Source organism: Labeo rohita, chromosome 10 (assembly GCF_022985175.1).
Source record: "Labeo rohita strain BAU-BD-2019 chromosome 10, IGBB_LRoh.1.0, whole genome shotgun sequence".
NCBI lineage: Eukaryota > Metazoa > Chordata > Actinopteri > Cypriniformes > Cyprinidae > Labeo > Labeo rohita.
The window spans coordinates 17,828,700-17,840,844 of NC_066878.1; the positions used below are offsets into that span (position 1 = coordinate 17,828,700).

The 12,145-nt window shown below is 36.1% G+C and overlaps 1 protein-coding gene across 1 annotated transcript in view; it reads right to left on the bottom strand.

The window, feature by feature from the left end:
- Positions 1-11,765, bottom strand: part of slc27a4 (solute carrier family 27 member 4) — a 30,913-nt gene extending 19,148 nt beyond the window's left edge. Inside the window, exons 1-6 of the mRNA XM_051120895.1 lie at positions 11,452-11,765; positions 8,986-9,147; positions 3,635-4,029; positions 1,713-1,871; positions 247-316; positions 45-136 (exon numbers count right to left, since the gene is read on the bottom strand). Coding sequence (XP_050976852.1) covers positions 45-136; positions 247-316; positions 1,713-1,871; positions 3,635-4,029; positions 8,986-9,146 — 877 coding nt within the window. The 5' untranslated portion in view covers position 9,147; positions 11,452-11,765. The remainder of the gene's footprint in view (positions 1-44; positions 137-246; positions 317-1,712; positions 1,872-3,634; positions 4,030-8,985; positions 9,148-11,451) is intronic.
- Between the last annotated feature and the right edge of the window lie 380 nt (positions 11,766-12,145).

Here is a 12,145-nt window from a genome sequence, read left to right on the forward strand (position 1 = left end):
CACATATGAAGAAGGTGTTGAGCAGCCTGTGTTGAGTGATGTACCTGCTGAGTGGTAAAGTGGTAAACAGTCATAAAGCACATCCTCAGACTTCATTCTGAAACCGTAGTACACCAAGGCAGCCATGCGGTAATACCTGAGGGAAAAACGCAGGAAAGGCGGGGTGAAAACAGGGAGTTTGACTCATTCAGAGAAAAAATGAGGAAAAAGGAAGCAGGGAAGGAGAGACTCTGTACTACAACTTACCGACTATGTACTACAATAGCAGCTTTTGGCATCCCAGTGGTTCCTGACGTGTAAATGTAAAAAAGACGATCTAGAAGCAAAGAAGAAAAGATTTGTATTAAATTTTATTTTACTTTTTGTTTAAACTATTTTAGTGCATCAAGTACTAAAATGAAAAAGAGACACTTTTTCTTTACATTTTATTTCAGTTCAATTTTATTTTATTTCAAATAACAAATATATATATATATATTTTCTTTTTGAATTCAATGCCAAATTTTCAAAATTCTTTAAAATGGTTTAAATATCTTTTTAAAAAATTGTTTTTTTTTTTCAAAATATGTCTCTAAAATTTGTATTAATCTTTTAGTTTTGTACATCAATTTAAACTAAATGAAAATGAGAAATACTGCCTTGGCAACTAGATCGAAAAAAGTAAAAACAAATTTTGTTACATTTTATTTAGGTTCGATTTCATGTTATTTCAAATAACAAAAATGGTTTTTTTTTCTTTTTGAATTTAATGCCAAATTTTTACAATTCTTTAAAAAAAGGTTTGAATTTCTTTATAAAAAATGTTTTTGTTTTCAAAATATGTCTCTAGAATTTGTATTAATTTTTTAGTTTTGTACATCAATTTAAACTAAATGAAAATGAGAAATACTGCCTTGGCAACTAAGGGGGGGGGGGAATATTTAAAGTAACAAAAATGTTTTTTGTTTTTTCTTGTTTTCGTAATGGTTTTAGTTTTAGTTAACTAAAATATCCCTGAAAGGAAACATTCAGCCAGACTTTAATGCCAAATTTTCTCAATTCTTTAAAAAAGGTTTGAATTTCTTTAGAAAAATTGTTTTTGTTTTCAAAATATGTCTGTAGAATTTGTATTAATTTTTATTTCAATTTTAGTTTAAACTATTTTAGCAAATCAAGCTAAACTAAATTAAAATGAGAAATATTCCCTTGGCAACTAGATGGGGGGGAGTTTACTTTTTTTTTTTTTTTTTTTTCAAATAACAAAAACATTTTTTTCTTTTTGAATTTAATGCCAAATTTTCAAAATTCTTTTTTAAAAATTGTTTTTCAAATAGATGAATTTGTATTAATTGGCAACTAGCTAATAATAACTAACTAGCTAGCAATTTTTTTTTTTTTTATTTCAGCTTAATTTTATTTCATTTCAAGCAAAAAGCTTTTTTTTGTCTTTTTCTTTTGTAATGGTTTTGGTTTTAATTAACTATAATAACCCTGAAGGAAATTTTCAGACTGAATTTAATGGCAAACTTTCAAAATTCTTTAAAAAAGGTTTGAAAGGTTCTTTTTAAAAAATTGTCAAAATAATACTAATACTACTAATACTACTATTAGTACTACTAATACAAAAAAAAAAAAAAATGCAGTATGATCTTTCAGAAAGGGTGGCTTCACAGTGATGCATATTTTTTTGTTTTTAGGCTTTAAATGTTTATCACGGTTTCAGATTATCTTGCCTGTGAAGCCGCAATCTGGTTGTTTGGGTTGGCTTGTAGAGGTTTTCTCCAGCAGCGGCTCGAGATGCTCCGTCCCTTCAGGAACCCGCTTAGGATCCCATTCTCCAGAGCAGAACAGCTTAACAGTCTTTCCCATGGAGCTGTGCACCTCACACATCGCTGAGACATGTAAAGAGTGAGAGAAACAGATGAAGTAACCATCACAGACACAAATAATGTGACAAAATGAGTCTAGAAAACTCCTCAGAGAAAGCACAGGACAAACAAATGACCGGAAATGTAAAATCAATAAGAAACGAAGCTGACTCAACATGGCATGCTTTATGAGTCAGTTTCCAATTACTTAAGAGACAACTGGCAAACTCCATTTCATTAGGATTTCGCAGTCGTTCGTGACCTCTGGTTTGAATCCTCTTTGGTGCAGTGATGTTCTTTCACTATGAGTTACACACAGTGACCTCTGGCCATAATAAATCTGAAGTTTGCACTACTCATTCATTCGTTTCTCTAGAGTACACACACTCTCGCCTTTGTCCAAGTGACACTTCCTTATTTGCTTTCTGTAGTGTCATTGCAACACTTCTGAACTGCTGCCCTAACCGATTCTATATTGAGCCAACAAATGTTAATCAAAAAAAGAAATCCTTGTCCAAAACCAACATAAAACCCACATACATTGACTGGTAATGTAAGTTCCAGATAATACCCAACATTCCTAAAAAACAGCAACGTACGATGAAAAAATGCTTGATTGTTACTTGCACATTTCTACACTCAAGCATTTTGAATTATTTTAATCTGGATGCTTCAAAGAAAAAGGGGTTAAATTAATTCCCAGTGCAGACATTTTACATCTTCATTTTTCTAGACGTAATTTGTGGAATTATTTTAAAAAAATAACTTCATTTTCCAAACTAGTAGCAATGCAAAATAATACAAAATGCTACTCGCACATTTTTAAAAAGTTGCCGAGGCACTGAAAAGTTTGATTCATTTTAGTAAATCAGTTTGCTTGGAAAACAATTCCCAGCGCAGACATTTTACATGTCTGTCTTTCAGGAAATATGATTGTGAAATAACTTAATTTTCCCAACAAGAAGCAATGTAGACAAAGCTTCAGTTTAGTGCATTTGTTTGTTTATACAGTTCTTTTCTTTGCTTGCTATTGAAAATATTGCTTTTGAAAGTTAAACATTTGAAGGGGACATCAGATGCCCAATTTTTCACAAGTTGGTATGATTTTTAGGGTCTTAATTAAATGTCTGAAATATATTTGGTTATTCCTCAATGGGCTGTGTAAAACAACACCCTTTTTGCCTTGTCAAAAACAGCTCTGCTCCATTTTGGTGCACGTCTCTTTAAATGATAATGAGCTCTGCTAACCCCGCCCCTCCCTTGAGCTTTTTTTGCTAATCCACTGCGTCCTCGCTCTGATGTCAAGAGAAAATCTTATATTGACTTTTATATCCAACTACAAGACACCTGCATTGCTTTCGAGACATTGCTGTCACTACAGCTGCTCGATCACAGAGAAAATGGCAGAAATATGCTAATACAGGACAATCCGTCAGCAGTTGTGGGCGGGGATTGATCAATATGACATCATACTGCTCAGAAAATCAAAACAGTTTGATAATTGAGACCGTTCAGGTTTTTCGGATTGAAAAAAAAAAGGAGTGTATGGATTTTTATCATTGTAGGGTGGTTGTGTCCACACACTGCTAAGACACACATATATTCCCCCTTAAAAAATATAGATATTTCCCTATAAACAGTCTCAGTGTAGTTAGCTAAGTTTTATTAATAGTTTGTAGTCAAAAGCATAGCTTGACTGTGGTTTCACTACTTTTTGAGTGTAGCTTGGAAAGCCACAGTTTCAAAGTAGTTTCCTCATCTCTGACAACTGTCAAATCACTTCTCACCATCTGTCAGCTCATTGCCGAACACCACCGCTTTGGCGCTGGAGATGTTGACGCAGTGCACCAGGGCCTCCAGTCTCAGGTTGAAGTTGATGAGAGCCGCCTCCACTCCGATCTTTGCCATTCCCAGCCAGAGCCCCACGTACTGAGAGCGGTTCTCCATGAAGAGAGCGATCACGTCGCCTTCCTTGAAGCCCCTCTGAAGCAGAAGGTTAGCCACGCGGTTGGAGTAGTCATCAAGCTCCTTGAAGCTCCATTTCTCGCCCGTTCCTTCGAAAATCAGAGCCGTCTTGTTGCCGTATTTCTTGACGGACTTGGCAAAAAGTTTGGGAACGGTGTTGCGCTCACGGAGGTGCTTTTTGACATTCAGTTTTACCCTCAGCAACACACTGGCTGCACTGTAAAAGAACACAAAAGCTTTGAGTTTTGGGTAAAGTTTTCATTTAAAATTATTACACTACACTACAATTTTTTTTTTTTTTTTAAGTACTCGCAATTTTCTGCAAGGACATTATATGTGACCCTGGACCACAAAACCAGTCATAAGTAGCACAGGTGTATTTGTAGCAATAGCCAACAATACATTGTTTGGGTCAAAATGATAAATTTTTCTTTTATGACAAAAATCATTAGGATATTAAGTAAAGATCATGTTTCATGAAGATATTTTGTAAATCTCCTACCATAAATATATCAAAACTTAATTTGTGATTAGTAAAATGCATTGCTAAGAAATTCATTTGGACAACTTTAAAGGCGATTTTCTCAATATTTATATATTTGCACCCTAAGATTCCAGATGTATCTCGGCCAAATATTGTCCTATTATTCAGATGTATGAATCTCAATTTCATAAAATTGACCCTTATGACTGGTTCTGTGGTCCAGGGTCACATATGTTAATTTTACAGAGATTTCCACTGTAAAACACAACACAATAAAAAAATAATTTTCATTATTAATATACATTTTACCCTATTCTCATGGATTTTTTTTAATGTTTAATATTTTATAAACATTCCAAAGGTCTTTTAGGGCCCGAGCACCGGTGGTGCGAGGACCCTCTTGGAATTGCTCTGTTTATTATTATTATTATTATTTTTATTCTTCTTCTTCTTCTCCAAAATGAATCGCATTTTTGAGGGCCTAAACATGCATGAAAAGTCATGAAACTTTGCACACGCACCAGAACCGGCGAAAATTTACATCTGATATGGGTTTCAGAAGTGGGTGTGGCAAAATGGCTCGATAGCGCCACCTATACACTTTCAGCGGAGTGCGCCTTGAGCTACGTTTCATGTACGTGTATGCAAATTGGTACACACATGTAACACACCAATACCTACAAAAAAGTCTCTTGGGGCAAAATCCGAAAACCAACCGGAAGTCGGTTATTTTTTATTTTTCCAGCAAATTTTGTCTCATTTTTGCCATTTCCAGGCATCGTACTTGAACGAACTCCTCCTAGAGATTTATTCAGATCAACACCAAATTTGGTCAGTCTAATCTAAAGGCCTTTGTGACGTTAAATTGCGAAGATCTAGAGTTTTCACTGGAGGGCGTGTCCGTGGCAGCCTGTCAAACTTCGATGATTCGCCATGAAAAAGGAAGTTGTTATAACTCAGCCATACAATATCTGATCTGCCACAAACTTCACATGTATGATAAGACTCTGGTCCTGAACACATATCCATGACCATATTCAGGTATAGTTATAGCGCCACCTGCTGGTAACAGGAAGTGACATGTTTTACGCTGTGAGAAACTCCTCCTACAGATTTCATGAAATCAACATTATATATGGTCAGTCTAATCTAAAGGCCTTTGCGATGTTAAATTGTGAAGATCTTGAGTTTTCATTGAAGGGCGTGTCCGTGGCGGCCTGACAAAGTTCGATGTTTCGCCATGGGAATAGAAGCTGTTATAACTCTGCCATACAATGCCCGATCTGCCCCAAACTTCACATGTTCGATAAGAGTCCTGGCCTGAACACATCTAGAGGCCAATATTCAGTTATTATCATAGCGCCACCTATTGGCAACAGGAAATGACTTATTTTACATTAACTTAAACATGCAATGTCTGATCTGAACCAAACTTCACATATTTGGTAAGAGTACTTGCCTGAAGACATCTAAAGACCAATATTCAGATATAATCATAGCGCCACCTGTTGGCAGCAAGATATGTAATGTCTTACACTAGCTCAAGCATACTGTGTTCAATCTGCACCAAACTTCATATATTTGACAAAACTTCTGGCCTAAACACATCTACATGCCAATATTCAGTTATAGACATAGCGCCACCAACTGGCAGCAGGAAGTTTGGCACATATAAATGACTTTGACATATTCCTCCTAAATTTACTATGTGAAAAGCATAGTGCCCACCATTCGCCTCCGATCGGCGGTGAGCCCGGGTGCGAGGGCCCTTTCATCGCTGCTTGCAGCTTTAATTTTTTTATTGTTTTTGGGAAAAAAAATCTCTTATGCTCACCAAAGCTGCATTTGTTTGATCAAAAACAGTAATTTTATGAAATATTATTGCAATACAAAACAAATATTTTGCATTTTAATATATATTTTAAATTATAATTTATTCATGTGATGTAAAGCTGAATTTTCAGCATCAGTACTCTAGTCTTCAGTGTCACATGATCCTTCAAAAATCATTCAAATATGCTGCTTAGTTATCATAAAATATTAATGGTACTCAATTATTAACAACAGTTGCTTAATATTTTTGTGAAACCGTGGTTTATTTTTTTCTGGATTCTTTGAGGAATAGAAAGCTCAGAAAGACAGCATTTATTTAAAAAATAAATATTTTGTAACATTATTAATGCATTTACTGTCTTATTCAATACTACCATTTTTTACAATGGTTATCACAAAAATATGAAGCACAGCTGTTTTCAACACTGATAATGATCAGAAATGTTTCTTGAGCAGCAAAAATTTCTGAAAGTAAAACTGAAGACTGGAGTAATGATGCTGAAAATGTAGCTTTGATCGCAGGAATAAATAAAAAATATATATTAGAACAAAAAACAGTTCTTTTAAATTGTAATATTATTTTAATATTATAAATGCAGTACGGTTAGCATAGGAAACTCCTTTTTAAAATACAAAAATAAAAGAAATCTTAATTATTCCAAACTTTTGACCGGTGGTATACCTTACACCGTTGTGTAGGTTTAACGCGTACAATCTTCTGTTTAATGGTAATGGCAGTAATTCTGGCCTCATCAAATTCTTACTTAAGTGACAAATAACAAATCTGCAAGTGGCAGGAAGTAGTTAGCGTGGCATTCGAGGCAAACAAACACTGTCACACTGCTAAAAGCAGTGATCCCTGACCCAAAAGAATTCTTACATCCATTAACAGCTATCCTAAAAGCCTTCATCCTCCAATCCAGGCACTTACGGAGTAATCTGTACTGCTGATACGATAAACCCACACCTCCAGGACCTAGAAACTGAATTAAACCAGTGACAAAACTGTGATTGCTAGCTGAGGTTTTGCCTTGTTGCTATTCAACAGCAAACACAGAAGTTCAGGGTTTTTTTTTTTTGTCATATCTATAAAAAAAAAACGCTGCGAAGTCTTAAGACACTTCATAGTCATGCTTTAGATTACTCAATTCACATTTCAAAACCTCCTCTCTTTGAGAAAAAAACAGGCTCAACCTGCCAGGGACAGCCCAGAAACCCATTTCAACCACTTGTTCCCCTTAACAAATACCCAGCTCGTAGTACAGGAATGTGCGGTTGTGTGTGCTGAGGAACTTCTTTTATGACTAACAGCTCAGCCTGATTGAAAGGGCCCAGGTTAATGTATTACGTAATCATTATTCACAAAACCACCCCATACGCATAAATCAGATTGCATTAATGAACTTCTTTATCAGTGTATAAGGACTGTCAATTAATACATCACTGGGCGAAATCAAAAATATCTTAATTTGCATTTCGAAGATGAACAAAGGCCTTACAGGTTTGAAACAACAATTAATGACAGAATTTAAATTTTTGGGTGAACTATCCCTTTAAATTGGCATTTTATAATGCACAGAAAGCTTGTACTTCTGAATAGTTTTAATTACTATGTATATTTTATAAAAGTATAAAGAGCAGGGCTCTACAGTGGGAACATTTTAGTCCCATTTGCGACAGAAAACTACTGCGTGCGACTATGAAAAAATACTTAGGAGCACCAGTGCGAGTGACCCGATCAGCATATTTGTGTTTGTGCTGAGGGGAGCTTCAAAGGTTTCTATGCGTTTTTGCAACGTCGAGTAATGTATCACAGACATCTCTCACGAATACTTTCATAAACAAAGTGTAGAGAGAGTGTAAATAAGAGATTCATTGTGCAGTGAAGAGAGCTTCATTGATTATAATGGAACTTTGTGAGATCGTGATGAACTAAGATGAGTGACAGCTCATTTTTGTAAATGGAGTTTGCATATTGAGATATTGATTTAATGCAACAGTTAAATAAACAAAGTTAATATTACGTGATAGTGTGAAACTGAGCCACTGCGCATCTCCATTAACAGCGTTGTTTCGTTTATGAATGAACGCGTATTTTTAATCGAATCTAGTGAGTCAATTAATCAGTTTCCTCGCTTTATTCCTGAATAAATCAGCCGTTCGAATGAATCAAATGAATGAATGATTCAGTAACTAAATTAGCGACTTGCCACCACTTACTGGCAGTTTTAGTTTCATTTTTGAAGTATCTTTTCAGTTATTTAAATCATTTAATATTTCTATATTCAAAATGTTATATTTAAAACATTAATCTCAACATGAATTTATGAATTTGATGCACCCCTCTGAGCCTCATTAAACGTGAACAAGCCACTTTTGTGTTTTTCTGTGCCATACAAATTAATTTAGTTAATACTGAGTTCATTTGATTGATGACTTATTCTACTTGTTCTTATTCTGTTCTTAATTAGGAATGTTAAAAAGATTATAAAATATAATTTAAAAAACTGACATAAAAGATGACATACTTTTAATAAAGTTAAAAGGGTCATCGAATGCGTTCACTTTTACATGTTGTTTGAACATTAATGTGTGTTGGCATTGTATGTAAAATTGTATTTTTTTAATTTAACATAAAAAAACGGCACTATAAATGTAAAAACAAAATGTAAATCACTTTAAAGAGTCAAATATCACCTTGTAATGGGAAGGCTAATTTTTGATCATATCTTTTGATTATTGATTAAAAGGTGCTCCTGAAATTTTAACTGTGCTCCTAATTTTTTTTTAAGTTAAAAGAAAAGTAAGCACAGAGCCTTGAAAAGGCTTAAAAGGTTATGCAAAATATAAACTTACTGCAAGTCGCGGTATATGGTCTTTGAAAACACATGTAAGGACTTCCATCCTCCAGAACCCAGGTAGAAAATGAAAATGGATGGCAGAACCTGAAACCAGGACAGGCCGGCGAACAGCCTGAGCACGAAGAGAAGGGCTGTGGAGCACGCTAACCGCAACATCCTAAAAAAACACAAAACACATCCATCAACACAATCATTTATTCTGTATCGCTGGTCAATTTCTCAACACCAGACTATTGCATCCACATTTTTTATTTGACCTGTGTAATGTAAAATGATGCTGTTCATTGATAAAAGTAATAATATAATCATTATAAACCTGATAATTACACGGGCTGATGAGCAAAGCTCTGAGAGATTCTGAGATACACACAAGATAAGTCTCGTAATCATATCAAGACGAGATAACTGTTGAAGAACATAGATCTTTGGCCTTGTGAATGTATGCTAAAGGTACACCAGTCTAGAATTATTGTATAATCTAGGAGAAAAGTCAGTCAGATGGTGGAACTCAGATTTCAGATTGTTATTTTTTCTATTAAAATATTTAGTTTAACGCTGTTTATCTTTATATTTTAAATGTATGACGTGTATGAAGGTTATCTTTAGATATAGTGAAGAAGGATAACCCTGATTGCCTGCGTGTTTTTGTATCTCTGTTGTGCACTGTAGATGGATACAGATGATCAAACACCGACAAGAATTTATTAAAATGCTCCTTTACATTAAAAGGCACTGAAGCATTTCTAGGCCTTCTTTGGCACTAAAAACACATGTAAAGTAACTAGGGTGGATTGAATGTCAGGGACGGAAGGCAACAAAGCTATTTGATCTGTACGATCCTTTCCGACAGCTCATCTGAAAGCAGTGGAAGCCATCGCCAAGTATCACATGATCCCCAAAAACATCTATATACGGGAGACTGGGGCTAGTTGTCACATAGGAAAGTTGCCACAATGGTTTTATTACAGAATAATTGCGCAAATGTGGGTTTTTGTATATTGGTTGCAAACAGCTAGTTCAATATGATCTAAACGCAAAACCAAAACTTATTGCAATATTTCTTGCTATATACATTGCAAAACACTGAAATATATTCTGGTACAAATTTAAACTATATAACCAAGATTTATTATGAATTATTTAACTGAACTGTGTAACAGATAGATAGATAGATAGATAGATAGATAGATATTCTGCATTTAGTAGACAGGACTTCAAGGTGTGTCTAGACAGAAATCCTAATAAATCAACCCACTCTGTGATATATTCCCTGGCGTAAAAGTGTGACAACTAGCCCCGGTCTGATACACCTATAGATTACACGCCATTTCCACACATTCTCAGTCGAATGACTGACAGAAATGATGGTTACACATCGTAATCATCATCGTCGTACTGTCGTACGTTTCCGCTGCAGCAGGGTAATCCTACAAATGTGCGTCTGTCTATCTTCTGGGATGCTGGGGAGAATCCACCCGCCCCGCATATAGCATGATCTGTTCAATCCTTCAAACATAATGATAGACGTGCTGTGGGTGCGGATGGATATTAAAGCAATGCAGAAGAGCCATCATCATCATCATCAGGCGAGGGTTACCGCAGAGCCCTGATTCGGCACTCCAGACCGGAAATCTGAGCGAGCACATTGGCTGTAACGCTGTAGTGACTCATTTCCGCGAATCGGTTCTTTCGAACAGGTTCAAAACAGCGATTCAACGATTCTTTTATGGCATTAAGCCACCTCGCGGTGCTTTGAACACAAATATAACATGCATTTAGAGGAAACAATAGTAAGATTTACATCATTCAGATGGTTTCAAATATTTACCATAGATATGTTAAATTTATAACATTTAAAATATGTATTATTATTTAAATATATGCTGTTTTAGGCTCAATGTGAGTCAAATATGTTCAAAAGGCGACAGTCAGTTCAATGAGTCACTCAGTAGTTGATTCCAGAACCGATTCGGTAACGCATCGCTCAGTCCGCTTAATGACTCGGTTGAAAAGATCCGATTCGTTCGAACGAGTCGTTCACGAATCGGACATCCCTACAGCACTGCAGTGCATTGAGGTTCACGCTACTGTTACAATCACAAGATATAATGTTAGGAATTAACGCATTATATCATGTGTTTACATTACACGACTAAGCGTAAACTGTATATTGCTCGGCTGCGCTGCGTTTTTCGCTGCGTGTGCTTTATATTAAAAAGCCCAGTGCGGATATCTGGCATCCTATTTCCATTATCTGGATTTTGATCAATTCAACTGCTCTGTATGTACCGCATCCAATAGCTAACATAAGCAAGACACAATATGAGCGGACGTTATTGTAAAAATCGGTCAATGCATCTTTAAATGGCAGTTGACAGCTGCGATCATGACGATTAATCATACAGGAGATTCCGGAAATGGACAAAGGATAAAATATTTGAAATGTAGGTGTCTTTGGTACCTCGATTTCGGTCTCCGTGTTCACAACGTGTGTATTATGGCAGAAGGGGAACCTGTTCCGTACGATCCCACCTTGATCGGCTTAGGCGAAACCTCCACCGCGTTTACCTGCGCTGATACACACGCACCGGTGTGTAACGGCCACACGCCTGCCTTTTTACCTAATATCCGCGGCTTCTCTGGTAGACTTTGCTCTCGTTTATTTCATTTTTCAGTCTTATCTGTTATCGCTTCATTGTAACGACGGCTTGTAGCGCTGGTAATTCCAATGACCTTATAATTTTCTTACTTGAGCCCGCCTCCGCTCTATTCGCCGGTGCTGTGATTGACAGCTCTGTGAACCAATCGCGTTCTCGGAGCTCTGCGGTTTCGTTCAGGAAAGGCGGGGCTTAAAGTCCTGTCAAGGAAATGTGGCCCATCCAGCGAATCATCACGGCAGTTTCCACCCGGTAGTTGCAAAGCAGCTCCGCAGGACCATGAGGCATGATGGAGGAGGAGAAGGAGGGCTATTGTCATATATCTGTCCATCTGCTGGCCATTGTAAAGGCAAAAACAGCTGTTTGTGTAAGTTAAAATGATGTAATGTATATGATAATCCAAACGTGTTCAGAGGCAGGCTTTTACTTCAGTACAAGAGAAAATTAAAGAATTAAAATGGCAATGTGGAAGACTTTTGGAGGATTTTTTTTTTTTTT